The sequence below is a fragment of the Kogia breviceps genome, chromosome 15 (genome assembly GCF_026419965.1).
Source record: "Kogia breviceps isolate mKogBre1 chromosome 15, mKogBre1 haplotype 1, whole genome shotgun sequence".
Lineage (NCBI taxonomy): Eukaryota > Metazoa > Chordata > Mammalia > Artiodactyla > Physeteridae > Kogia > Kogia breviceps.
The window spans coordinates 55226721-55252364 of NC_081324.1; the positions used below are offsets into that span (position 1 = coordinate 55226721).

The 25644-nt window shown below is 45.5% G+C and overlaps 1 protein-coding gene and 1 non-coding gene across 3 annotated transcripts in view; one reads left to right on the plus strand and one right to left on the minus strand.

Moving 5' to 3' along the window:
• The window catches only part of EMILIN2 (elastin microfibril interfacer 2), a 52472-nt gene that overhangs the window by 7887 nt on the left and 18941 nt on the right, over nucleotides 1–25644 (plus strand). For both annotated transcript variants that reach the window (XM_059039404.2, XM_067015754.1), the window contains exons 3-4: nucleotides 16826–17001; nucleotides 23398–25308. In XM_059039404.2, the coding sequence (XP_058895387.1) occupies nucleotides 16826–17001; nucleotides 23398–25308 (2087 nt within the window). The remainder of the gene's footprint in view (nucleotides 1–16825; nucleotides 17002–23397; nucleotides 25309–25644) is intronic.
• On the minus strand, nucleotides 19198–19304 carry LOC131742985 (U6 spliceosomal RNA). The gene has a single exon (XR_009331643.1). It is a non-coding gene; the product is annotated as a U6 spliceosomal RNA (small nuclear RNA).

A 25644-nucleotide genomic window follows, 5' to 3' on the forward strand; every position in this document is an offset into this window, starting at 1 on the left:
GAACATTAAGATGTTATTCATGTTTACTGAGTATGAATAATGAGGCAGGTACTGTGTATGACAGTTATCCAGTGTTTTACATACTGTTTTTTAAAACCTAAAACTGACAGACTGCCAGTGTTCAGATTACTTCCAGACTGTCACTCAAATGTTCTGATTTATTGTTGGTTACATGACTGTTTCACTACTCAGAATTAACTGCTTCTGTGCTTGATGAAGCAGTTTTCTGGACTTAAAAATAACAATGACCCACTTGATAAAACGACATGAGCGTGACTTTGCCCGAGGAACGATTTTCCTGCGAGGATCAAGAGAGGAACAGCGTAGTTTTCAGTATGACAGCAGTTCACACTGGAGAAAAAATAATGAAATGATTAAAACGAAGTTCACCAATAAGTTTTCTTCTTTCCTTCCTGTTTTAAAGTGGTGATGGGTGCTGAAAAAAAGTAGGGAGGTTTCAAACTAACCAAATTCCTGGTTTGAAAATGCTGTGGAAGCAAACTTTTCTGGGTGTGTCAGGACCCAGCTGCTCTTTTTTTTTTTTTCCCACCTAAAAAAATATTAGAAGATTAATGAATACGCCTAAAAGTTATTCTTTGCAGCATCAGCCTTTCAGGACAGTGTATTTTGCTGAGCATTTGGTTCAAAGAAATTTGAGACAAGTCGTTTAGATGAAGTCTTCTCAAGCTGATCTTCCGATGTAAGGGACTTTGCCGTGAGACTTCTCAGCTTTTCCCTGACCTCTCCCATCTTTATCCACGTTTGTGATCATTAGGGTCTGCCGAATGTGTGGGCTTACTAGATTATCTTTTCTGAGATTTGCTCACAATCCATTACGAGGTACTAGAGATTTCCCTCTTGCTGAAAGCTGCTTCCCTGCATCTGCCCAGCCTGCATGCTGTTAAAGGATTGTGACAGAAGGACCTAGACTTTTTTTTTTTTTTCCCTAAACCATGGTGGTGAAAATGCCACTTGTGTTCTGCTAACTGAAGCTTTTCCGTGGATCTTGAAAGCGGAGCCCGAAAGCTGTGGTGGTGGTTGCAACAGAGCTCAGGGCGGGGACGAGTTTCACAATCCAGCCCTTCACTAGAGATCTTTTCACCAATAAAGTGATTCTCTGGCTCTCATTGGTTTCAATCCCAAGAGCTCTCACATGCTGGGGGGATGACGGCCTTGCGCAGGGAGGCATCGCGAGCCTTTCTGGATATTTTGAACATTACAGAATCTCTAGGCCGGCCGTGGCCCTGATGGTGCTCAGGCCTGGTTTATACATCAGGTGGCCCACCTTGGAGATTCCCCAGCTGCTGTCTGCTCGGGCGGCAGCTTTCCAGGACCACGGTGCAGCGTCAGGGCCCTGGCTCCGTCGTGATAAACGATGTGCCTGTTCTCATCCCAACATGATGTTGGGAAGAACAGAAGTTGTGCCAGAAGATGTTGCATCATCTTCTGGCCACTCTCAAGGTATTTGGGAGTCGTTCTGTTGCATCACTGCAGAAAACAACTAGCAAGATGTAACCCAGATCCCCTGCTCACTGACGGTTCAGGAGGGAGGGAAGGCAGAAATACCATTTATGGCTTGTTTCCTGAACCAATTTGCACAGTGCCCTCTAAGCCCTTCTTAGCAGAATCGACGGTGGGAAATAACCATCCCGGTGAGGAGTCATTCTTCGTCATATGTCTAAAATGTTCATCTACATCTTTGACGTTTTGTGTTATTTTACACAAAATGGCAATTTGAAGGTGGCTATAAAAAGGAAAATTCTGTTTTATTTTCCTTAATCATCGGTCCATACCTTCAAAAGTACAAAAATAAATATTAGGCCTGAGCTCCCAGTAGATAAAACAATTGGTTGTGTGTCTGAATAGTAATCTGATACATTTTAAAAAACAAAAACAACAAAACTTTAGTTAAATCCTCATTTTGAAACTCTGAAAAAGGCTTAATGCTGGTTTGGATTTTCTCTTCACTGAGATATATAATCAGATAGTCAAGACTATCTAGCACTTTGCTTTTGCAGTTCTGATGAGATTTTTTTTGTTTTTAAATGTATTTTATTTTATTTTTGGCTGTGTTGGGTCTTCGTTGCTGTGTGCACAGGCTTTTCTCTGGTTGTAGCGAGCGGGGGCTACTCTTCGTTGCGGTGCACGGGCTTCGCATTGCAGCGGCTTCTCTTGTTGGGATCACAAGCTCTAGGTGCGCAGGCTCATTAGTTGTGGCACGTGGGCGTCAGTAATTGTGGCACGTGGGCGTCAGTAATTGTGGCTCGTGGGCATCAGTAGTTGTGGCGCGCAGGCTTTAGAGTGCAGCCTCAGTAGTTGTGGCACACGGGCTTAGTTGCTCCGCGGCACGTGGGATCTTCCCTGACCAGGGCTTGAACCTGTGTCTCCTGCAGTGGCAGGCGGATTCTTAACCACTGTGCCACCAGGGAAGTCCCTGATGAGATTTTAAAGTACCTGAATGCATAAAAATATATAAGGTGTATATTATATATAAAATATATGTTTATATATAAAATACGTATATTATATACAAAACATATATATATATATATAAAACAGCTTTATGGAGGTATAATTTACATAAACTGTACATATTGAAAGTTGTATAATTTAACATGTGTCTGTACCTGTGAAACCAACATCACACCAGGATATGGAGCATCTCCATTACCCCCAAGAGTGTCCTCACACCCCTTTGTAATCCTTTCCTCCAGTTGCCCACACACATTCCCTCCTCAGGTAACTGATGATCTGTTTTCCATCACCGCAGATGAGTTTGCATTTTCTAGAGATTTATGTCGAGTCATACAGTCTGTAGTATCACGTTAGGTTTTTTCATTCAGCATGGTTATGTTAAGGTGCATCCATGTTGTACTATGGAACGATAGCTGACTACTTTTTATTGTTCAGTAGCGTTCCTTTGTATGTGTCCACCACCATTTGTATACAGTTGTTTTATAGCTGAGGACTTCTGGTGAAATACAGTGTGGAAACTCATTTATACTGATAGTAAGGTTACTGCTCTGATTTTTCCGAAGACCCATTGAGATGGTAAATACATAACAGATGTAGAACACTGGATAAAACATAATGGAGTAAGAAAAACACATTGCACATTTTCGCCCCAGGAAATGTTGGATTGAGGCTGCGTAATTAGCATACACCATTTTGAATTGGCACAAAGCTCAGTAGGGTTAAAGTAGACTTATTATTTGAAGAGTCTTGCTTCCTTGGTTTCATTAAACAAATATTTTGGGGCACGGCCTCTGTCTGGCCCAGAACTAGGCCCCATGGGGACACAGCAAGGAACCCGACCTCTCTCTTGCCCTCCAGAAGTTCATGTCCAGTAGGTGAAATGGGACATAAACAGAAATAATTTCAAAGTAAAAGGTAGGCAAGAGAATTGCAATGAGAGAAGCACAAACAGCTGAGGATGTTCAGAGGTGGAGGAAACTGTTTCCAGCCAGGAGGAATCTGAGAACTTGTTTGTAGGTGGTGACATCCTAGCAGGGCTTTGAAGGTAGGTTCCAGTTGAAAATATATGCATATGGGAGAGGATACCAGCAGAGGCCAAGAGAGGACGTCAGCCAGGGCCTGGAGGAGGGGGTGAAGGGAGGAGTAAGTCTCGGTGTCCGCAGGGCTGGTCCCTCTGAGGGCTGTGCAGGGGCGTCTGTTCCCCGCCTCTCCCCTTGGCTTGTAGATGGTCATCGTCTCCCTGTATGTCTCTGTCCAAATTCCCCTTATTTATGAGGGCTAGGGCCCACCCAGATGCTCTCATGGTAACTTGCTTACCCCTATAGGACCCTACCTCCAAATAAGGCCACATTCCCAGGTACTGGGATTTGGACTCCAACATGTTTTGGGGGCGACAGAGAATTCAAGCCATAACCCAGGGTTGGGAGTTTGGGCTTTATCGTTTAGGCAAAGGGGAGTCATGGAAGGTTTTAGATCAGGGACACCAGCAGAGCTTCTGAATGTTAATCTGGCAGTTTGTGCAAAATGGGTTTGAGAGGGGAGAGGATGGATGGGTCGGGGGGACGGCAGGAGGGGCCCTGTCGGGAGCCTGGCCGGGGTCCCTGGTGGGCGGTGCTGAGGCAGATGTGGCAGGAGAAGTGGGTCTGGCCATGGAGGGATGAGCAGTGATGGAGTTGGAACGGCCAGGTGACCACTTCACTGTGTGTCGCGCACAGTAGCCCTGCTGAGATTTAGGATCTCTGAGCATCTGTTAGTCCGTTGTCAACAGTGTGGGTAAAAAGGACCATACCTTGTGAAAGAAGGTGAATTTGTTCATGGACTGTTGTTTGGAGGTTATGGCAGTATTGCCTTTATCCACAGAACGATCAGGACCTCATTATTCACCACCTTTGATGATCAGGAATCAACTCTAATCCTGCATGTGGGCAATTGGGTCTGTTCTTATAGAAGCAGCCCATAGTTTTAGTCTTATTGTAAATTTTTGCCTTATGGTAAAAATAATTATATACGTCCTATCTGATGTAACTGGTCTTTGACTGAGTTGGCACTAGAACGGTGACTGTTATGGATAATAGGAGTATATGGGCTCCAGCTAAGTATGATTCTTCCGTAGTAGATACTGGTGGCCCAAGGAAAGCCATAGTGTGGTCCTTGTGGGCACCCAAAGGATGTTTACTGAATGAATGGAGGAAAGAGAAAGCATGTGAATTTTTTTTTATTAAGACTATATTTTTTTGGAGTAGTTCAAGGTTCACAGCAAACCAAGGGGAAGGTACAGAGATTTCTCATAAAACCCTGTCCCCACACATGCACAGCTTCCCACACTATCGACATCCCCACCAGTGCAGTGCATTTCTTTTTTTTTTTTTTTTTTTTTTTTTTGTGGTACGCGGGCCTCTCACTGCCGTGGCCTCTCCCGTTGCGGAGCACAGGCTCGGGACGGGCAGGCTCAGTGGCCATGGCTCACGGGCCCAGCCGCTCCGCGGCACGTGGGATCTTCCCGGACCGGGGCACGAACCCGCGTCCCCTGCATCGGCAGGCGGACTCTCAACCACTGCGCCACCAGGGAAGCCCCAGTGCATTTCTTAACAGCTGATGAACCTACACTGACACATCATCAACCAGAGCCCATAGTTTGCATTAGCGTTCATTCTTGGGAGAGAAAGGTTTTAGCTTGTTTTTCCTCCCATTGTTAAGAGTCATATGTGCTGAGTTTGGTTTTCAGGTTTCAGGCCTGGAGACCATAAGTTTGAACAACTGTCCATGGCTGTGTTTTTAAAATGGAAATTGTGACATACGTATAGTCTTTGAAATGATTGTTCATGATGAATGAAAAAACAGTGGCTTGCAGCTAAAATGAGGATTTGTGATGTGATACACTCCAGTTAAATCAAGCAAAGTAGTGATGTACACTGTCATTTAGATTCCTGAACTGGTCATCTCATTGTGACCTTGGAAAGCTTTTTTACCAAGTTGTAAGCATACATTGACTCTCTGGGTGAAGTATGATACAGCTTTGATTTGGGGAGGGTTCATGTTACACAGCTCTAAGAAATGGCTTGGTGTAATTGGGAGGATACAGTGACCAAAGATAGAAGTGCATTTTGAAAACTAGAACTACCATATGACCCAGCAATCCCACTACTGGGCATATACCCTGAGAAAACCATAATTCAAAAAGAGTCATGTACCAAAATGTCCATTGCAGCTCTATTTACAATAGCCAGGACATGGAAGCAACCTAAGTGTCCATAGACAGATGAACGGATAAAGAAGATTTGGCACATATATACAATGGAATATTACTCAGCCATAAAAAGAAACGAAATTGAGTTATTTGTAGTGAGGTGGGTGGACCTAGAGTCTGTCATACAGAATGAAGTAAGTCAGAAAGCAGAAAACAAATACCGTATGCTAACACACATATATGGAATCTTTAAAAAAAATGGTTCTGAAGAACCTAGGGGCAGAACAGGAATAAAGACACAGATGTAGAGAATGGACTTGAGGACACAGGGAGAGGGAAGGGTAAGCTGGGATGAAGTGAGAGAGTGGCATGGACATATATACACTACCAAATGTAAAATAGATAGCTAATGGGACGCATAGCACAGGGAGATCAGCTCGGTGCTTTGTGTCCACCTAGAGGGGTGGGATAGGGAGGGTGGGAGGGAGACGCAAGAGGGAGAAGATATGGGGATATATGTATATGTATAGCTGATTCACTTTGTTACACAGCAGAAACTAACACACCATTGTAAAGCAATTATACTCCAATAAAGATGTTAAAAAAAGAAACGTGCATTTTGAGAAAGTTAAATACTGAAAATATAGGGAATTATTTTAAAGATTATTTTTGAGACTTCTTTGAAAATACCATATTTGCTTGTATATTTTATTTGCAAAGATTCACTGAAGTAAATTGTAGTGAAGATTTTGGGTAATGGGACAGCTTAGGCCCCAGCTTAGGAGGAGGATGAGAGCTGCTGGCAAACCACAGATCTTAGTGGTTTTTAAATAAACAAAACAAGATAATGCAATCTATGTAAGTTTTCTTAAAAAATGATTTGAAAGAGAGGAAAGCAAGCCACAGCTCCTCTTCACCTCCAAGTCTGTATATTTGTCTCACTTCCCTTCAATTTACAAGAACTGTGATGCCTGGAAGCTTCCCTCTAGGTTGGGACATTTCCCACACGCTATTGTCTTGCAGTCCCTGAGTACCTGGGTTCCGGCGAGGGGGGTGGTTCTCGGAACCACATGGGTCTGGCCGAGGTATGGGACACCACACCCTCAAGTTCTTAAGAAAAATCCAGTTCCATAAACCGGCATCAGCGCGAGGGCTCAGTGAATACTGTAGCAACACAAATGGCTTAACGGACATGGCAGGTGTTACCAACCTCAAAAATCCGTTGGCCACACCAAGTCTCCTTGGAGGAAAGCTCCTCCTCACTTCTTTCTCCTCCACGGCCTCCATCACCCCTTTCTATTTAAAAGCAAAGAAGAGGGCTTCCCTGGTGGCGCAGTGGTTGAGAGTCTGCCTGCTGATGCAGGGGACACGGGTTTGTGCCCCGGTCCGGGAGGATCCCACATGTCGTGGAGCGGCCGGGCCCGTGAGCCACGGCTGCTGAGCCTTCGCGTCCGGAGCCTGTGCTCCACAATGGGAGAGGCCACAACAATGAGAGGCCCGCGTACCGAAAAAAAAAAAGCAAAGAAGAAAAATTCTTCTTATCTTGCCCCTCCCCCTCTCCTTGTCTACACCTTCAGGCCTGGAGGTGGGCTGGGTTGTGGTAGCATCTTCCAAAGAAAAGCCATGCTCCTTCTAAGCAGAGGGCAGGCGAATGTAAATGTCTCTACTTTGTTAAGTGTGGATTTAAAAGACAGAAAGTAATACTGGTTTTGCCTGGACAGTGTGAGAAATATGAAACAAGGTTATAACGTTTTGGTCCTTTTTTCCCCCAGTGTGATATAAATTAGAAAAGAAATATAAGTGTTCCTGTGTTTTCAATTCCCAGATTTTTTTTTTAATGAGAATGAATTGGCCCCAAACAAGAAAATGTTGTATTTATATCTGCAGAGAAACTCCTACTGTCTTAGGATCTTCTAAGCTTCTAAGTATGACTGCCACCAAGTTCCAGGTGAGGCCTGTTTAAGAGCTTGCCACCATCCATGGTCACCACCCAAAGGTCCAAAATTGATTACAGATGGGGTATCATAGCCAGTTCCCTTTTTGTTTGGAAAAGCAGTACAGTTGTCCCTTGGGCTCCATAGGGGATTGGTTTCAGGACCTCCCACGGATACCAAAATCCACGGATGCTCAAGTCCCTTATATAAAATGGCATAATATTTGCATATAACTTATGCACATCCTCCTGTATACTTTCAATCACCTCTGGATAACTTATAATACCCAATACAATGTAAATGCTATATAAATACATAGTGGCTGGGTGCATGACAAATTCGTTTTGCTCTTTGGAATTTTCCAGAATTTTTTTTTTTTTTTGCATGAATATTTTCAGTCTGCTGTAGGTTGAACCTGCAGATGCAGAACCGCCGATCCGGAGGGCCACTTGTACTGAGAATGCCAGGTGGGCAGCTGCAAGCTGAAGGGTGGCTGGAGGATATGGAAGTTGAGAGAGAAGAGAAAGCACAGAGTGACTGGAGCCTGAGGGGGGAGGAATGTTGCAAACCGAGGCAGGGGACACACAGGAAAAGGGCTTTTGAAATTATTGTGACTTCAGTAGGAGAATTTGAGGAAATCATTTTTCCTCTTAAAAAAAGAGGAAATGATCAAGAGTTATTCATTGGCTCTGAGAAGAAAGATTTGGATTCCCAAACCACAGAAAGCCACCCTTGGGGTGAGCATCACGCCAAAGGCTGAGGCCGCAGCTGTTTTCCAGGCCACACCGTGGGAACATGGGGAATGAGCGCATCCGGGCGCGATTGGGGCGGAGGGTGCCCTGTGATCCTGACTCTGGGAATGAGGAGATGGGATGTGAGTTAGAGAAATGGAATCCTGTACACTGGAGTTGGGGAAAGCAGCCTGCAGCGGCGATGGCCCTTCCCCAAAAGAATTGTTAGGGGAACGTGGGCCTTCGTTAGTGTTGGATTATTCAGCCGCCAGAAAGCCGGGGTGGTGCTCGGGCCCTGGAGGCCTCCACGCTCGCTCGCCCTTCCCCCACTGCAGACTCGAGCTCTGTCATGTATTTCCCTAAGGGAGGAAGTTAAAACTAAGAATGCGGACTCCATGGCACACACGCGTAAACTGTATTTCATGCTGCTGGGCGCGCCCCGCGCTTGGAGATGATGTCATTTTTAGCAATGCAAGTTTGCTCCGAAGGAAGGTACTGGCCGCTCTTATGGTAAATCTGAAAATGACACTTCACTGTCTGTTGCAGCCGAGTTGGGACAGCCTCTCAGTTGAGCCGCTGGGCTTTCCTTCAATCACCTTTCTTTCAGGACTGTAGAATTTCTTCTGTCCTCAGGTTTAAGAAGGGTGATCCGTCGTGGGGAAAACTTATTCTACTCATTATGCTGTATGATCAGAGAAAATGGCTGAGAAATAAAGAGGATTTTAGGGTTTGGAATCTAACTTGCCGCTCTAAGTACGGAAGGAAATTAATTCAAGAAGAAATTGGAAAAAGAAACAGCTTACAATTGTGGTTTCTCCAACAAGTATCTTCTTTGCACTGGGAAACAATCCGCTATACGTACACTTTCATTCTGAGCACATTGCCTTGGTCTAGGGTCTGTGATTTAAGAAATGTACAAAGCAGGGACTTCACTGGTGGTCTAGTGGTTAAGAATCCGCCTGCCAATGCAGCGGACATGGGTTCGATCCCTGGTCGGGGAAGATCTCACATGCCACGGGGCAATTAAGCCCATGCACCACAACTACTGAGCCCATGCTCTAGAGCCCGCAAGCCACAACTACTGAGCCTGTGTGCCACAACCTTTGAGCCCACATGCTGCAACTACTGAAGCCCGTGCACCTAGAGCCTGTGCTCCACAACGAAGAGTAGCCCCCACTCACCACAACTAGAGAAAGCCCACATGCAGCAGTGAAGACCCAGCGCAGCCAAAAGAAAAAAAAAAAAGAAATGTACAAAGCTGTATTGTAATCTGATTTTAATTAGGGCGCATCAATATGACTTAGAGATTCATTAGATGCATTTTGTATTTCAGAAATATATTTGCCCAAGCCTTCTGACTTTTAAAACTTAAATGTTTTGTCCTAAGGAGTCAAGCAAAATATTGAGCATTTCTTTCCTTCCACATTATTAATTTCTCCAGACAGGGATCTAATTAAAAATGTGCAATGTAGCAGAAAAAGATAAGATGAGAACTGTGATTTGTGTGAGTGACGTGCTTTAACCTGGAAGAAGGCTATCTGGTTTCTTCACTCTCTCGTGGGGGGAGACTTTTTCAGAATGGGGATCTGAGTCACCACCTCAGATTGTCTTGCACATGGTTTCAAGTGGCCAATTTCATTTTTACAAATTTATTTATTTATTTTTGGCTGCATTGGGTCTTTGTTGCTGCACGTGGGCTTTCTTTAGTTGCAGCGAGCAAGGACTACTCTTTGTTGCAGTGCATGGGCTTCTCATTGCAGTGGCTTCTCGTTGTGGAGCACAGGCTGTAGGCTCACAGGCTTCAGTAGTTGCAGTGCGTGGGTTCAGTAGTTGTGGCATGAGGGCTCAGTAGTTGTGTTCCATGGGCTCAGTAGTTGTGGCTCATGGGCTCTAGAGCACAGGCTCAGTAGTTATGGCTCATGGGCTTAGTTGCTCCGTGGTACATGTGATCATCCCGGACCAGGGCTTGAACCTGTGTTCCCTGCATTGGCAGGTGGATTCTTAACCACTGTGCCACCAGGGAAGCCCCTCAAACGGCCAATTTTTTGATCGTCAGTAGACACAGTGGATTCAGATGGAAGTGTCTCTTCTGCTAGTGCAGAACCACTTTTCCTTCATGTAGTTCTGAAATCCCTTCTGTTTCAAACTTTATAGCCACTGCTGTATTTACTTTTGGCAAAGTGTTACTTCAATAAAAAGTTCACTTATTTATGCATTGATTGGTAGAACGACAACAAAAGAGAAAGCAAATCCATTTGTCACAAGCAGTTCCTCGAAAAGCAGTCCACTGTCTTAGCAATTTCTAAATTAGAACACTGAGACCAAACTTTGTAAAAGTGAATTTCTGTGTAAAAAAGGAAATTTTTAAAAATAAATGTATTCATTTATTTTTGGCTGTTTTGGGTCTTCGTTGCTGCACGGGCTTTCTCTAGTTGTTGCGAGCAGGGGCTACTCTTCGTTGTGGTGCGCGGGCTTCTCATTGCGGTGGCTTCTCTTGTTGTGGAGCACGGGCTCTAGGCGCACAGGCTCCAGTAGTTGTGGCACGTGGGCTCAGTAGTTGTGGCGCACGGGCCTAGTTGCTCCGCGGCACATGTGATCTTCCTGGACCAGGGCTCAAACCCGCGTCCCCTGCAGTGGCAGGCGGATTCTTAAGCACTGAGCCACCAGGGAAGTCCCCTTAAAAAGGAAATCTTGATTCATGCTATAATATGGATGAGGCTGAGATGAAGGGGATCAGGACAGACCACCTCAAAACATGCCACTTTTCCATATTGATTATTTTGAGCTGAAGGCCATTGAGAAACCTCAGAGACAAGACCTTTCTGCCTTTCCCATTTATTCCCAAAAGTGGGGTGTGAGTTTCCTGCCTCTCCTATGCCAGGATGAGGGGAGTGACCCTAATCACCAGAGACAGAGAGCCAGCACAGAGAGGAGTCTGTGTAAACAAACCTTACTAAAATAGCCGTTATCACCCATTAGTGTCCTACCCACACTGCCACAACTTATTGCCCCTGGAAGCCCAAACTCCCTTTCCTTTGTCTGATTCCTTCTCCACATTTTATCATCCTTTGTTAAAATGGTACATAAGCCTCTGAGTCTAACTGCTACTTTGAGTTTTCACTTCTTTCCTGAAGCCCCCATGCACATAAAAATATTCATATCAATAACATTTGTATGTCTTTTTCTCCTGTTAATCTGTCTTTTGTCAGTTTAATTCACAGACTCCAGGAACAAATCTAAGAGGGTACAGGAAAAGTCTTTTCCTCACCTACAAGGACATTATGCTAAGTGACATAAGCCAGTCACAAAAGGACAAATACTGTATGATTCTACCTATATGAGGTGCCTAGAATAGTCAGATTCATAGAGACAGGAAGTCGAATGCTGGTTCCCAGGGGCTGGGGCGGGGAATGGGGAGTTAGTGTTTAATATGGGTGTGGAGTTTCAGTTTGGGGTGATGAAAAAGTTATGGAGATGGGTGGTGGTGGTGTTTGCACAACACTGTGAATGTACTTAGTGCTACTGAACTGTACTGTTAAAAATGGTTAAGCTGGTACAGTTTATGTAATGTGTATTTCCATACTTACATTACTGTACTGCAGTTTTTAAGAAATGGAATTGCTGTGGCTGGAGTGAACTGCTCTATGGAAAACTTGGAGCAGTAGCTGAATGCCAGACACCCAAGTCTGCCCTGGGTGCACATTTGGAAACTCGGGGAGATGATTTCTCACCTTTTCCTGTGGATTTTCCTTGTCCCTGGGGAGGTGGTTATTTCCTGGGTGCTCCCTACCAGGGAGGGGAGGCGCCTCTTTTCCATCCTCTGTCCTGTTCTGATTGATACTGGGTGGAGCTACACACACGGAATGAAGCAACAAGAGTTGACTCCAGGTTTTGGGGGGCAAGCCAGTGACTGGAGGAGGGGAGAGGAGTTTACTCTCAAGTCCATTCTTGGGAGAAATCCCAGTCAAATGAGTGCCCCCAGGGGGCCTCTGGGTTTTCAGTTTGTGCAGAGTGTTAAAATAACATACAGGTAAACACTAAATGCAGGGAAAAGATCCTTACCTTGTGGAACCACTGTCTAGAGGGTCCTGTGCCAGTGATGTGTGCTTATTTCAGAGCAATGTTCTACTTGCAGTGCTGGGGAGATGGGAGGAGAAATCAGATGAACAGATAGACGTGAGCACGTTGCTCTTCCCTTGACAATCCTGCGACGCTCTCGCCCAGTCCTGTCCGACAGAACTTTCTGTGATGTTGGAGATATTCACTTTGTTTATTTAATACCATAGTTACTGTGGCTATAAAGCTCATGAAATGTGGATAGTGTGACTGAGGAAGTAGATGTTCAATTTTATTTAATTTTAATCAGTTTACATTTAAACAGCCGCCCCCGGTTAATGGCTGTCTTCTTGGAAAGCCCAGCACTGGCTCACCTTCTGGTGTTTGATTCTTGTCCTGTTCACATGACTGTGGACCCTGGGGCTCGACTGGGTTCTGGGAGGACTGAACGTCCTGGGTTCAGCTGGGTTAGACCTGAGGGTCGCTCTGGGGTTGTTATTATGGACACTGGACTCCCCCAAACCTTGTCAAGAGTAGGCCTAGTGTCATTAATTAATTGTTTGATCAATCAGTTACTGATTAACGATTAATACTCAGTTATTTATTATGCACAATAGGACAGACACTGTGTTGAAAAGTGGGGATGTTGTAGAGAACAGAGCCAACAGGCGCTCTTGCCCTCAAGGGCCCCGCGGTTGCCGGGGAGGATGAACTCTGGATGAGCAAATACAAGTGTGAATGGAATCAGGTGAGGCGAGGTCTCACCACCCACCAGTGGGAAGGAGTCTTGGTGGGGGTGACGTCAAATGGATGCACTTTGTCCCATTCTGTTTTCACAGGGACACTTTGTCATGTGGTCCCTGAGCTCTGATTCAACTCTTCCAGTCCTTTTCTTCCAACTTCCTTCTCATTAGCATCTCCTGGGCCCATCTGGTGCCTTGACATGGTGACTGAACTTGTAAAAATGGTGAGCCCTTGTCTCACCCCCCAAAAGGGCTTCAGAGGAGAGGAGGGGAGGGGAGAGTTGGGGAGAGTGGACAGGGCTGTGGGGCAGCTCACTGCCCGCCCCCAGGGGTGCCTGAGGCAGCTGATCGGGGCTACCCCTGGAAAGGATGCTGTTACAGACCTGACCCGAGGCTGGGATGGGGACCAAGGCTGTAGCCCAGTCAGCCCCCGGGCTCCAGCCCTGCCGGGCAGTGACTCTGTCCCATTGGCTGCGGGCCCTTCCTTGGCTGCCCCCAGCTGGGTGCAGTTTGCTGATTTAGTAAATGTCCACGGAGCATCTTCCAAACACCCACTGCCCAGGGGCCCTGGGGTGATGCTTGGGCTGCTGCCTGGTTGTCGGCCCCCTGGGTGCCTGGGTCTGGGGTGCGCTTCTCAACTCTGGCTGCGCTTGGCGATTACGTGGGGAGTTTTTGAAAGGTACAGACACCTGGGTCTCCCCGCCCCACACCAATGAAATTAGAATTTTGAGGGTAAAGGCCTAGGCATTTTTTTAAGGCCCCCTGGCCAGGATACTATCCCGCGGATCCAGGGCATGGGGGCAGGCCTGGGAGTCCGGCCTGGGAGTCCTAACTGTTGCCTCCCCATCCTCTGGGGGGCCCCCTGGCTGCCCCCGTGGAAGCAGCAGCCCGGTTTCTGCTGGGATATCCCAGTAGGGCTGTGGGGCTGGACACCCCCGCCTCCCCCCATCACACCCCCCTGAAATGAGTCCTGGGGACCTGCCGGTGCCTCAGGGATCGTGTCCTCGTGCACAGAGATGTGGCCGTGACCTCAGGTGGCCCCCAGTGGCTTCTAGCTGTCACTGCTTTCACACGAAGGGCTGGAAACTTGGTTGGAGATGCGGTCAACCTAAAGTCCACTGAAACCAGAAACCTAGAGCAATAGGGGTGAGGGGTAGAGGTAGGGGTGAGGGATGGGGTAGGGGTGGGGGGGAAGGGGGAGGGGTGGGGTGAAGGGTGAGACATAGGGGTGGGGTGAGGAATAGGGGTGGAGGGTGAGGGGTGAGAGATGGGGGTGGGGGTGAGGGGTAGGGGTGAGAAGTAGAGGAAGGGGTTGAGGGGTAGAGGTGAGGGGTAGGGGAGGGGTGGGGGTGAGGGGTGAGACAGGGGTGGGGGTGAGGAGTAGGGTGGAGGGTGGGGGGTGGGGGTGAGGGGTAGGGGTAGGGGGTAGGGGTAGGGTGGGCGGAGAGGAAGAAGGGTGCTCCAGGGAGCTTTCCTAAGTTATGCGCTAGCTCCGAAATCATCACTGCCTTCAGCGAAAAGAATGAAGTGTGTTGGAAAAGCAAGAACTTTCTTGCACTCAGCTGGGCGGTGAGGGGCTAAGTTCCCCGGGTGGGGTCGGGGGTCCTTCCTCGTCCCTCGGCATCGAAGCTGCGGGGTTTGGGCCCCTCGGCCCGGCTCAGCCACGGCCAGAAGGGTTTAATGAGGGCTGTCATCTCCCGGCACACGGAGAAAACCCCAGAGCAGACACATTTTCACATTCAATCCTAAATGCTCAGAGGAACCAAGTTTTTCTGAGATTACACATTTTTCCAGCATTATGCTGTGCTTGAGCCTGCAAAACAATGAAGTGGAATTTTTCTTTCTTTTCCTGTACTTTCTGGGACCACACAGAGGATGCTTGGGGTAGGTGGGGTGCTAGGGGGCTGAGGGCTAGTGTGGACCTGGACCAAATTAAGTGCTCAGGCTGCCTTCTTACCCAGCTTGTGGGCCCTTTTGGAGCATGTCTGAGTGGGTGTGGTTGCTTCAAATTGAAGGCAGTTGCCAGCGAGACTGGCTGCTTCTGTGTGCTAGGAGGGCCCTGCAGGGTACAGGCGAGCACACAGCTTTAAAGTCCAGTCCTGGCCCTTCCTGATCATTGGAACTGGGAGAAGTCACTTAACCTCTACGAGCCTCTGTTTTCTCATTTGTGAAAAAGGAATAATGTATATAGTGGGGCCTTGATGGGGGCCGTGGCGGGAATGAGAGAATGAAGAACCGGAAAGGGAGGTCTTGCACCTGCTTTGCCCCTGACCCCTTGAGCAGCCCTTCTTTTCTGTTTTACTTATTGGCCTTTCTCATCAGTTTTCCTTAAAAAGCCTCCCACCCAAGCGTCTCAAAATCTGCACACCCAGGCTGCACTGCAGACCGATTAAATCAGAGCCTCTGAGGGTGGGACCCAGGCACGGGTAGTTTTTCACAGGTCCCTGGTAATTCTAAAACACGGCCAAGGTTGAGAACCACTGCCCTACAAGACCAGGTGAGACGGGTCGGTGAGGTGTTGGGACACTCCCGCTGGGGCAGTGCTGTCGGCGGGCCCTCCTGGAATTCCGAAGGGTTGCCTAGCCTGTCCTGGCACGTGAGGTAGTTCCTGGCGTGTGAGGTTTTGGGTGTCATGGTTTGGACCCTCAGGGAGGATGCCAGAAGTCCATTACATTTAGCCATTTGTAATTTTCTCAGGAATGTAACTTTGAATTCTACCTGCCACAAGGCCGGGGCCTGATGGAGTCACTAGGCTGGCACCAGGCCCCCCGAAGCAGCACACGGCAACCCTGAGGACGTGATGCAAAGCCCATTTCTTTCTGGGAATCGGTTCCAAAAGGGGGCTAGCTGCTTGTGCTGCTGTTGGAAATCAAGAGAAAGTGACGAGGTTCAAGAGAGCTGTCGTTCCCAGTCAGAAAGAGAAGCCGGGGTGAACCAGGAGCCGGCTTGCCTCTGTGCTGTGAGCAAGGAGGGCCCCTGGGGGGTGAGCTCCTCGTTGGTCCCTCTGAGCGCCCAGGGGCTCTAGATTGTCGCTGTCTGTTCTGGGCTGAGGTCCAGCCCTGGGTCTATAGGACTTTCCAGCTTGTTGCCAGGGTCTCTATGTGATACACAAGTGCACCGTAAATGGGATTTTTGAATGGTTCCAATTCTGCTTCCTTATTTCTGTCATTAGCCGTGTGGACTGGGGCATCTTTTTAAAAAGATCTGAACACAAATAGCGTGAGGTGGGTCTCCAGAGGCTCGCTGTTCCCTTTGCTGGTGTTGGGAAAGAGGGTGTCGAGATGAATACACAGGGGGCCATGGGAGGCGAGGGCACCCGGGGTGTTTCTCTTAAACACAAACCAAATGGCCCTGACCTACCTTGGAAAAACCTCCACAAAGCAGCAAATTGTATAAGTTTTTTGGTGAAATAAAAGCCCAGGTTGTGAACAATGTCCACATCCAATGAGATTCATGGGCCAGGTTTTTCTGAGTTTCTCTTTCTCCAGCCTTTAGTGGGAGGGGAGCTGGGGGCAGGTGGATGCAAGAGCTGGAGGAAGCTGGGGGGAGCAGGGCTGGACTAGAGGAGACCAGTGATCCCCGCTGGGTCAGCCTAGAGAGAGCAGTGACCTGGAGCGTCTTCATTCGGGTTCAGCCAGGGGTCCAGGGGTGTTTGCAACAGCAGCCAGTAAAGAGAGATGCCACCTTTTTCTTCGGCAGTTACCGTGTGAATGTCAGACCCAGATATGTCACCAGGTACAAGACGGTGACACAGCTGGAATGGAGGTGCTGCCCTGGCTTCAGGGGAGGAGACTGCCAAGAAGGTCCCAGAGACCCCATGAAGACTCCCCGCCCCACACCCGCTCAGCCGAGAAACAGCGTGAAGAAAGCCACAGGTAACTTCTGACTTGTGCTCTGCTTTGCAGGCCGCCACTGCTCCTTCAAACTAGAGGATTTATGAGTTACAGTGTGGAGCTTTCCAAGGTCTTCCCAAAACACGCATATATGCCTGCAGTAGACACATGGCACACAAATTTATTTGCAGAGGCATTAGCGATCGGAAGACAGACTTTTAAACAGTAAATTGCTTTGTTAGGGCCAACTGGTTGTGAAAGCCAAGGCCTTAGAGTGGGAGATGCTGCTGGTCTCAGCCTTATATGGCCTGAGGCACAGAAGAGAGTCAAATGTAACGAGGTAATGATGCTTGGGTTGTTTTTTACTTTACTTTTCATGTACAAGCTCCCATAAACCTGAATTTGAAGAAACTAAAATTGTTTCTTTTTCAAAAAAAAAAAGGTAAATAGAATCATTCTCATTCTGTTTGGGGTAAGATATTTGCAAAGCTAAGCCCCAAGTTAGAAGTGTCCAATGAGGCTGTTCTTAAATTTGCTTTTGATTTTTTTTTTTTAAATGAAGTAGCACAAACTCAATGAATAGCTTAGAAAGCAATGATAATTTTCACCTTGGCATTTAAGTGTAACATTAAAAACTGACTTTTATGGATAAAAATATTTTGACATTTTATTCTACATCACTTTATCTTTCTTCTTTTTTAAAGTTCAGTGAGAAAAACCTAGATTTTCTTATGAGTTAAATGTTTGAGTCGTCTTTAAATGATTATATTTTCCCATGAGGTGTTTTCAGTTTGTTTTGGTTTTTTTTTTTTGTCTGCATTGGGTCTTCATTGCTGTGCGCAGGCTTTCTCTAGTTGTGGTGAGTGGGGGCTACTCTTCGTCGCGGGTTGTGGGCTTCTCACTGTGGTGGCTTCTCTTGTTGCAAAGCACGGGCTCTACGCGCTTGGGCTTCAGTAGTTGCGGCCCACAGGCTCAGTAGTTGTGGCTCGTGGGCTCCAGAGCGCAGGCTCAGTAGCTGTGGTCCACGGGCTTAGTTGCTCTGCGGCATGTGGGATCTTCCCGGACCAGGGCTTGAGCCTGTGTCCCCTGCATTGGCAGGTGGATTCTTGACCACTGTGCCACCAGGGAAGTCCTGTATTTTTGGTTTTGAAACTAGTCGTGTTTCCCAATATTGTCCGTAAAACAGATTTTAAAATAATTTTTATTATAAAAGTAATGCATATCTATTACAGGATGTTTATAGGAAAATATTTAAGTACACATAATCTCACCACCAAATGACAACTACTGTTAACATTTTACTATAGAACACTATTCTCTTTTCTACTTCTGTGCATACATTTTGTTAAAGAAAAATTCATTCATCCCACAAATATTTATTGAGCTTCTATATCTGCAGGCTCTATACTAGGTTCTTAGATAAAGAGAAAATCAAGGCAGACACAGTCCCTAAACGCATGGAAGGTAGACACTAGACAGGTAGTGAGGGGGCGTGTTGGATCATAGCGGACAGTTTATTTCATTTTGTTTAGTTTTACTTTTTATTTTATAAAAATTTAAACATACATGTAGTTTAATGAGTTCAGTAGCTTTATAAGGACTATTAGGAAAAGCACTGATTCCCTTTCTCTCCCACTTTCCCTTCTCAGAATATGCTGCCTTTCCTACACTGTTTTATCCCTTCTCAGGGGTAATTAAACTCTTTAAAAATTAAAAAAAATTGAAGTATAGATTTATAATACTATATTAATTACAGGTGTACAACATAGTGATTCAGTATTTTTATAGATTATACTTCATTTAAAGTTACAGCAAAATAATGGCTATATTTCCCTGTGTTGTCCCTGTTTCTTATTTATTTTCTACATAGTTTGTACCTCTTAATCCTCTACCTCTGTCTTGCCCCTCCCCCTTCCTTCTCCCCACTGGTAACTGCCAGTTTGTTCTCTGTATCTGTGAGTTTGTTTCTGTTTTGTTATATACATCTATTTGTTTTATTTTTTAGATTCCACATATAAATGATAACACACAGTATTTGTCTTTCTTTGTCTGACTTTTATTTCTCTAAGCATAAAGCCCTTCAGATCCACCCATACTGTTGCAAATGGCATTGTTTCATTCTTTTTTATGGCTGAGCAATATCCCATTGTGTATATATACCACATCTTCTTTATCCATTCATCTATTGATGGACACTTAGGTTGCTTAAAAATATGGAATCCTTAAAAAAAAAAAAAAAAAAATATGGAATCCTTCACAAATTTACCTGTCATCCTTGTGCAGGGATCATGCTAATCTTCTTTGTATCGTTGCAATTTTAGTAAATGTGCTGCTGAAGTGATCATTACTTTAAACTCTTTAGATGGTCTTTTGGAATTTACCTCCACACCCCTTGGCTTCTCATTATGGAAGGTGAGGATTTAAGTCCCTTTCATCTAACATGGGGCTCCTATACTGCCATCCTTTCCATTCAGTTATACTGTGTTTTTATCTCTTCAGTATTCATTGGTTACATTGTAGTAGTTATATAATGTTTACAGCTGAGCTCTGTAGTGTACTATGAACATGCTGCCTTTCCTACACTGTTTTTGGATTTCTCTAGAGTTAATAAGTATGTTTTCCTTTGCTTGGTTTTCTATATTTTTATCCCTATTTCAACCCAGACTCTCCACTGGTTATCTATATGTCCCGTGTTATGTTCAGACACATTGGTTTCAGCTCCTTGAAGAAATCTCTCCTAGAGCCTTCTCACCTGCCCCACCTGGACTGGTCATTTGCTTGTCCTTGTTCACAGCTGCCACCACCCTGTGACCTTAACTGACTTCTCTCCCATCCATTCCCTGCTTCCTGTACCCCCTGCTTGCTCTTTCTCAGTTTATTCCCTTGTTTTGGTAGAGCACATCTTCTAGTAGTTTCATGAGAGGATTGCATGGGAGGTAAGCTTTTTGATATTCTGAAAATATTTTTACTCCAGCTTCAGAATTCTAGGTTGGAAATAATTTTCCTTTAGAATTTTGAAAGCATCATTCAATTTTCTTCTAGTTTCCAAAAAGGAACGCTCCTACACTGTTGGTGGGAATGTAAATTGGCGCGGCCACTATGGAGAACAATATGGAGGTTCCTTAAAAAACTAAAAATACAGCTACCGTATGATCTAGCGATCACACTTTGGGTCATATATCCAGATAAAACTATAATTTGAAAAGATACATGCACCCCAATGTGCATTGCAGCACTATTTACAGTAGCCAAGACATGGAAGCAACCTAAGTGTCCATTGACAGGTGAATGGATAAAGAAGATGTGGTGTGTGTATATATACAATGGGATATTACTCAGCCATAAAAAGAATGAAATAATGCCATTTGCAGCAACATGGATAGATCTATAGATTATCATACTAAGTGAAGTAAGTCAGACAGAGACAAATATCATATGATATCACATATGTGAAGTCTAAAAAAATGATACAAATGAACTTATTTGAAAAACAGAAAGAGACTCACAGACGTAGAAAACAAACTTACGGTTACCAAAGAGGAAAACTGGGGGGGAGGGATAAATTGGGAATTTGGGATTAATATGTACACACTACTATATATAAAATAGATAAACAACAAGGACCTACTGTATAGCACATGGAACTATACTCAATATTTTGAAATAACCTATGTGGGAAAAGAACCTGAAAAAGAATATATATACATATATATATATATATATATATATATATATATATATATACATATATATATATATATATATATATCTGAATCACTTTGCTGTACACCTGAAACTAACACAACATTGGAAATCAACTGTACTTCAATTAAAAATGTTTTTTCTTCTAGTTTCCAGTGCACTGTGAAAAAGTCCAAAACCATTCTGATTCCCAATTTTTTATATGTGACTTGGTTGGGGTTTGTTTTGCTTGTTTTGTTTTTTGCCATTTTAGTGGGATTTCAGAAGAGAATGAAAGGAAGTGCTTATCCTTAATCCACTATCATTATAATGAACATACTGTTTTTGGAACTTTTCTTTTTTTTTTTCCTGTGGTATGCGGGCCTCTCACTGTTGTGGCCTCTCCCGTTGCAGAGCACAGGCTCTGGACGTGCAGGCTCAGCGGCCATGGCTCACGGGCCCAGCTGCTCCACAGCATGTGGGATCTTCCTGGACCGGGGCACGAACCCGTGTCCCCTTCATCGGCAGGCGGACTCTCAACCACTGCGCCACCAGGGAAGCCCGGAACTTATTTTTTAACTTAATGAAAAAACATCCATGTCATTAAATATACTATAATATCATCTCATGGCTTCATAGAGTGTGATTGTTTGGACATAATCCTGTACCGTTGGTCACTTAGACTGTTTGCAATTTTTCATCATTATAGGTAGTATTTGAATAAGTATTTTTTCCTGTTAAATTTTTGGATTCATCCTTATTATCTACTAGAATAAATTTCTAGAAGTGTAATTGCAGAGTCAAAAGGATTCTGAGTATTTTGATACATTTGCCAAATTATCCTTCCAGAAAGTTGTAGCAGTTCTTATAGTCACCTGTAGTATATGAAAAAAACATCTGCTTACATCCTGATCCTCCCTCGCTTCTCCAGCCCTTTGAAAAAAATTTCCTTTGCTCAGAACAGCATTTCATTTGTATGTGATTCAATGAATTTTATTTCTGGTGTCCTGAGATAGAATACATTTTTCAGTATGGAAAACAAGGTGTTCTTTCTAGTTTTCTCCTTGGGAATGTAGACATCTGAATTCCAGTCTTGGTTTTAACACTGTGTTGATTTTAATGAATAATAACTTGATATGATTGTCTGCAAAAGTTTAGAGGAGGAAAAAACAGTGAACATTAAGCTCAAATATCGACAACATTCTAAATTTACTTCCAGTGTTTGTCAGCGTACATTAATACATTTTATTTCATTGTAATCTATGTTGTGTGTGACTTTTTCCACTTTACACAATAGGTCTCAGTATCGTCTGTAGGCTTGTCGATGGTATTCTAGTATTCCTTGTATTCTGTGTTCAAGGGCGTGGTTTGCTGCTTATTCTCCTAGTGCCTCAGATTTTTTTTTTAAATTAATTAATTAATTTATTTTTGGCTGCATTGGGTCTTCGTTGCTGCGTGAGGGCTTTCTCTAGTTGTGGTGAGCGGGGGCTACTCTTTGTTGCAGTGTGTGGGCTTCTCATTGCAGTGGCTTCTCTTGTTGCAGAGCATGGGCTCTAGGCACGTGAGCTTCAGTAGTTGTGGCACACGGGCTCAGCAGTTGTGGCTCGCAGGCTCTGGAGCACAGGTTCAGTAGTTGTGGTACACGGGCTTAGTTGCTCCATGGAGTGTGGGATCTTCCCGGACCAGGGCTCGAACCTGTGTTCCCTGCATTGGCAGGCAGATTCTTAACCACTGCACCACCAGGGAAGTCCAGTGCCTCAGATTCTGATAACCTGCATTTTGTTTAATTTATCTCTCTCTCTGTACGTTAGTTTATTTTCATTTTATGACTCATCACAATTATTTTATAATAATTTTTTTCTTTTGGACTGTTTCCTTGCAGGGTACATTTCTTAAAGTAGGATTATCAAAAATTGAATGTTTGGGGAATTCCTTGGTGGTCCAGTGGTTAGGACTCTGTGCTTCCACTGCACGGGGCATGGGTTGGATCCCTGGTCCTGGAACTAGGATCCAGCAAGCCACGTGAGGCTTGGCCCAAAAATATTCAATGTTTGTATTCTTTGACTTAGTGACTCTCTCTACTTAGGGCCATGTAGCTCTGTTATTGGGAGATGCCAGTAGACTCTGTTGCTTTATCTCTCGTTTGCTGTTAGTTTCCCCAGCTGCCTGACAGCACTGAACAATGTCTATGAGAGTCTTTTAGCACGAGGATGCTATTAAAAGTAAGCAAATATTTAGGGGTTGCTTGGAGGATAACTTGTTGCTCGTGTGATATCATACCACCCAACTGCTAATGGGTGGATCTCAAGTGGGTTCTTGTGGTTTTACAAAATACAGTCAACCACCAGGGTGTGGGTGCAGTTACTAATGTGGGAATGATGTGTGTTCATATGATAACGCAAATAAAGAATTTTCCCTTCAGGGTGAAAGAGGCCATTAAGTCTCTATTATGTGCCATGTAAATATCCTCTTAACAACCCAAGAGGGAAGATAGTACCTCTGCTTCATAGATGAAGGGATTATAGTTCACAGAAGCGAGTTAACTTGTTGGAGGGCAGACTGTAAACTGCAGAGCCAGAATGCCCCTGGAGGTCTATTTTACTTAAAGCCCATAGTCTTTTCTACTCTAGGACAATAATTACTTGCGGTGACAAGGGAGCTGTAAATGAATCCCATGAATACCCTGTTTATTGTCTTCACAGAAACTGGGTAAAGGTAGAAAATGTTAAGTCATGTCCAACTCTTTCTTTGTAACAGACAATGAGCCAAGCCGAGTCTCAGAGCCTGAGAAGACTTTGTCACCAACTCCTGCAGCAGAACTAAGTCTGATCGCAGATCCAAAACAGGGGCCCCTAGAGCTTCAGGAAAAGAAAATCCAGGTGCTTGAGGAGAAGGTTCTCCGACTCACGAGGACGGTTCTTGATCTCCAGTCTTCCATTGCTGGAGTGAATGAAAACCTCAAACACTCCATTCAGGATGATGCCAGCAAAATGCTGGCATCATGGCTCAATAACCTGCACCCCCAGCCAGTGCCTGACGGTGCTGTTGGTGGAGAACCAGAAACGGTCCAGCTTCCTGGTGTCCTCAACAATAAGGAATCTGGTATGAAGGACATCAAGTCTGAATTGGCTGAAGTCAAGGATGCTCTGAAGACCAAGAGTAACAAGCTGGAAGAGCTGGATGGGAAAGTGAAGGGCTATGAAGGGCAGCTCAGACAGCTCCAGGAGGCGGCCCAGGGCCCTACGGTCACCATGACGACCAATGAGCTCTACCAAGCGTATGTCGATAGTCAGATTGATGCCCTGAGAGAGGAGCTCATGGAGGGAATGGACAGGAAGCTGGCTGATCTGAAGAACTCGTGTGAGTATAAGCTAATTGGTCTCCAGCAGCACTGTGATGACTATGGGAGCAGCTACCTGGGAGTGATCGAGCTTATAGGAGAGAAGGAAACCAACCTGAGAAAAGAAATCAGTGACCTTCGAGCCCGGGTCCAAGAGCCTTCAACCAGGGCAAATTGCTGTGACGGTGCCGAGAATGGTGACTTTGGGCAACAGATCAAGATGTTAGACCAGAAAATTGAAAGAGTTGCTGAAGCGACCAGAATGCTGAACGGACGACTAGACAATGAGTTTGACCGCCTCGTAGTTCCAGAGCCGGATGTGGACTTTGATGCCAGGTGGGATGAACTGGATGCAAGGATCAACGTGACAGAGAAGAACGCGGAGGAACACTGCTTTTACATTGAAGAAACCCTCCGGGGGACCATCAGTGGGGAGGTAAATGACTTGAAGCAGCTTCTTGATCAGAAAATACAGTCTCTGCAGGAACGGCTGGGGAGCGCGCTCCTGGCGATGGCCAACGGCTCGGAGGCGGAACTTGCTCCCCCAGCGTCAGCCCTGCCTGGTGGGTCGGGGGCTGGGAATGAACAGGTCGTGGTGGAGTTAAACCACCTGAAGGACAAAGTGCAAGTGGTGGAGGATATGTGCCTACAGAACTTCCAGGGAGAGCCTCGTGGGAGAGAAGATACTTTGCGAAACGGAGACGACCCCTCAGCAGGTGACACTTTGAGCCTTTTGAAATCTCTAAATGATACAATGCATAGGAAGTTTCAAGAAACCGAGCGTAGCATCCAAAGACTTCAACAGGATTTTCGTTTTCTTTATTCTCGACTAAACCACACAGAAGACCATGTGAGTCATCTTCATAATGAGCTGAGCAGTGGTAGAGAAGGTAAAAAGACTGCAGGGCGTGGGTCTTCTAAGGGGGGTGAGCCCCTCCCGTCTCCCCCGGCCGCCTCGGTGCATTGCTGCGACCAGCTGGAGGGGAGGTGGCAGCAGCTGCAGGGCCGGGTCCTCGCCGAGCTGGACACTTGTAAGGAGAAGACACACGGGGTCCAGAGGGGGGTCTCCATGGTGGAGGACAGGGTGTCTCATATGGAGAAAACCTGTAGCAAACTGGACTCCATCTCAGGAAGTCTTCAGAAAATCAAGGAAGGGCTCAACAAGCATGTCAGCAGCCTCTGGAGTTGTGTCAGGCAGATGAATGGGACGCTCCGGGCACATTCCAGAGACATCTCTGGCCTGAAGAATTCAGTCCAGCAGTTCTATAGCCATGTTTTCCAGATTTCTACTGACTTGCAAGATCTGATCAGATTTCAACCATCGGCAAGTAAGTGGACCTTTACAATTCCATTTCTTGTAATTGTTCGCAACACGTATTATGCTAGATTTGGGATGGTTTGTGGAATTAACTACGTCACTGCTAACCAAAGTGTGCTTCATAGACGGGGGCCAGTTTGTGAATCGTTTGGTGCTGGGGAAAATTAAGGCAAATACCAACAGTGAGAGAAAGTATGTAGAAACTGTTAACATAATTTGACATCACCGTAGCATTCAAGCACACTATCTATCTGTGCATTTTGCAATTTGTCAGCCGACAACAAATTGGAAATACAAAAGGAAAACTGGTCCTTCCCCACAGGTAGGTGGTAGACGGTTGATCTAT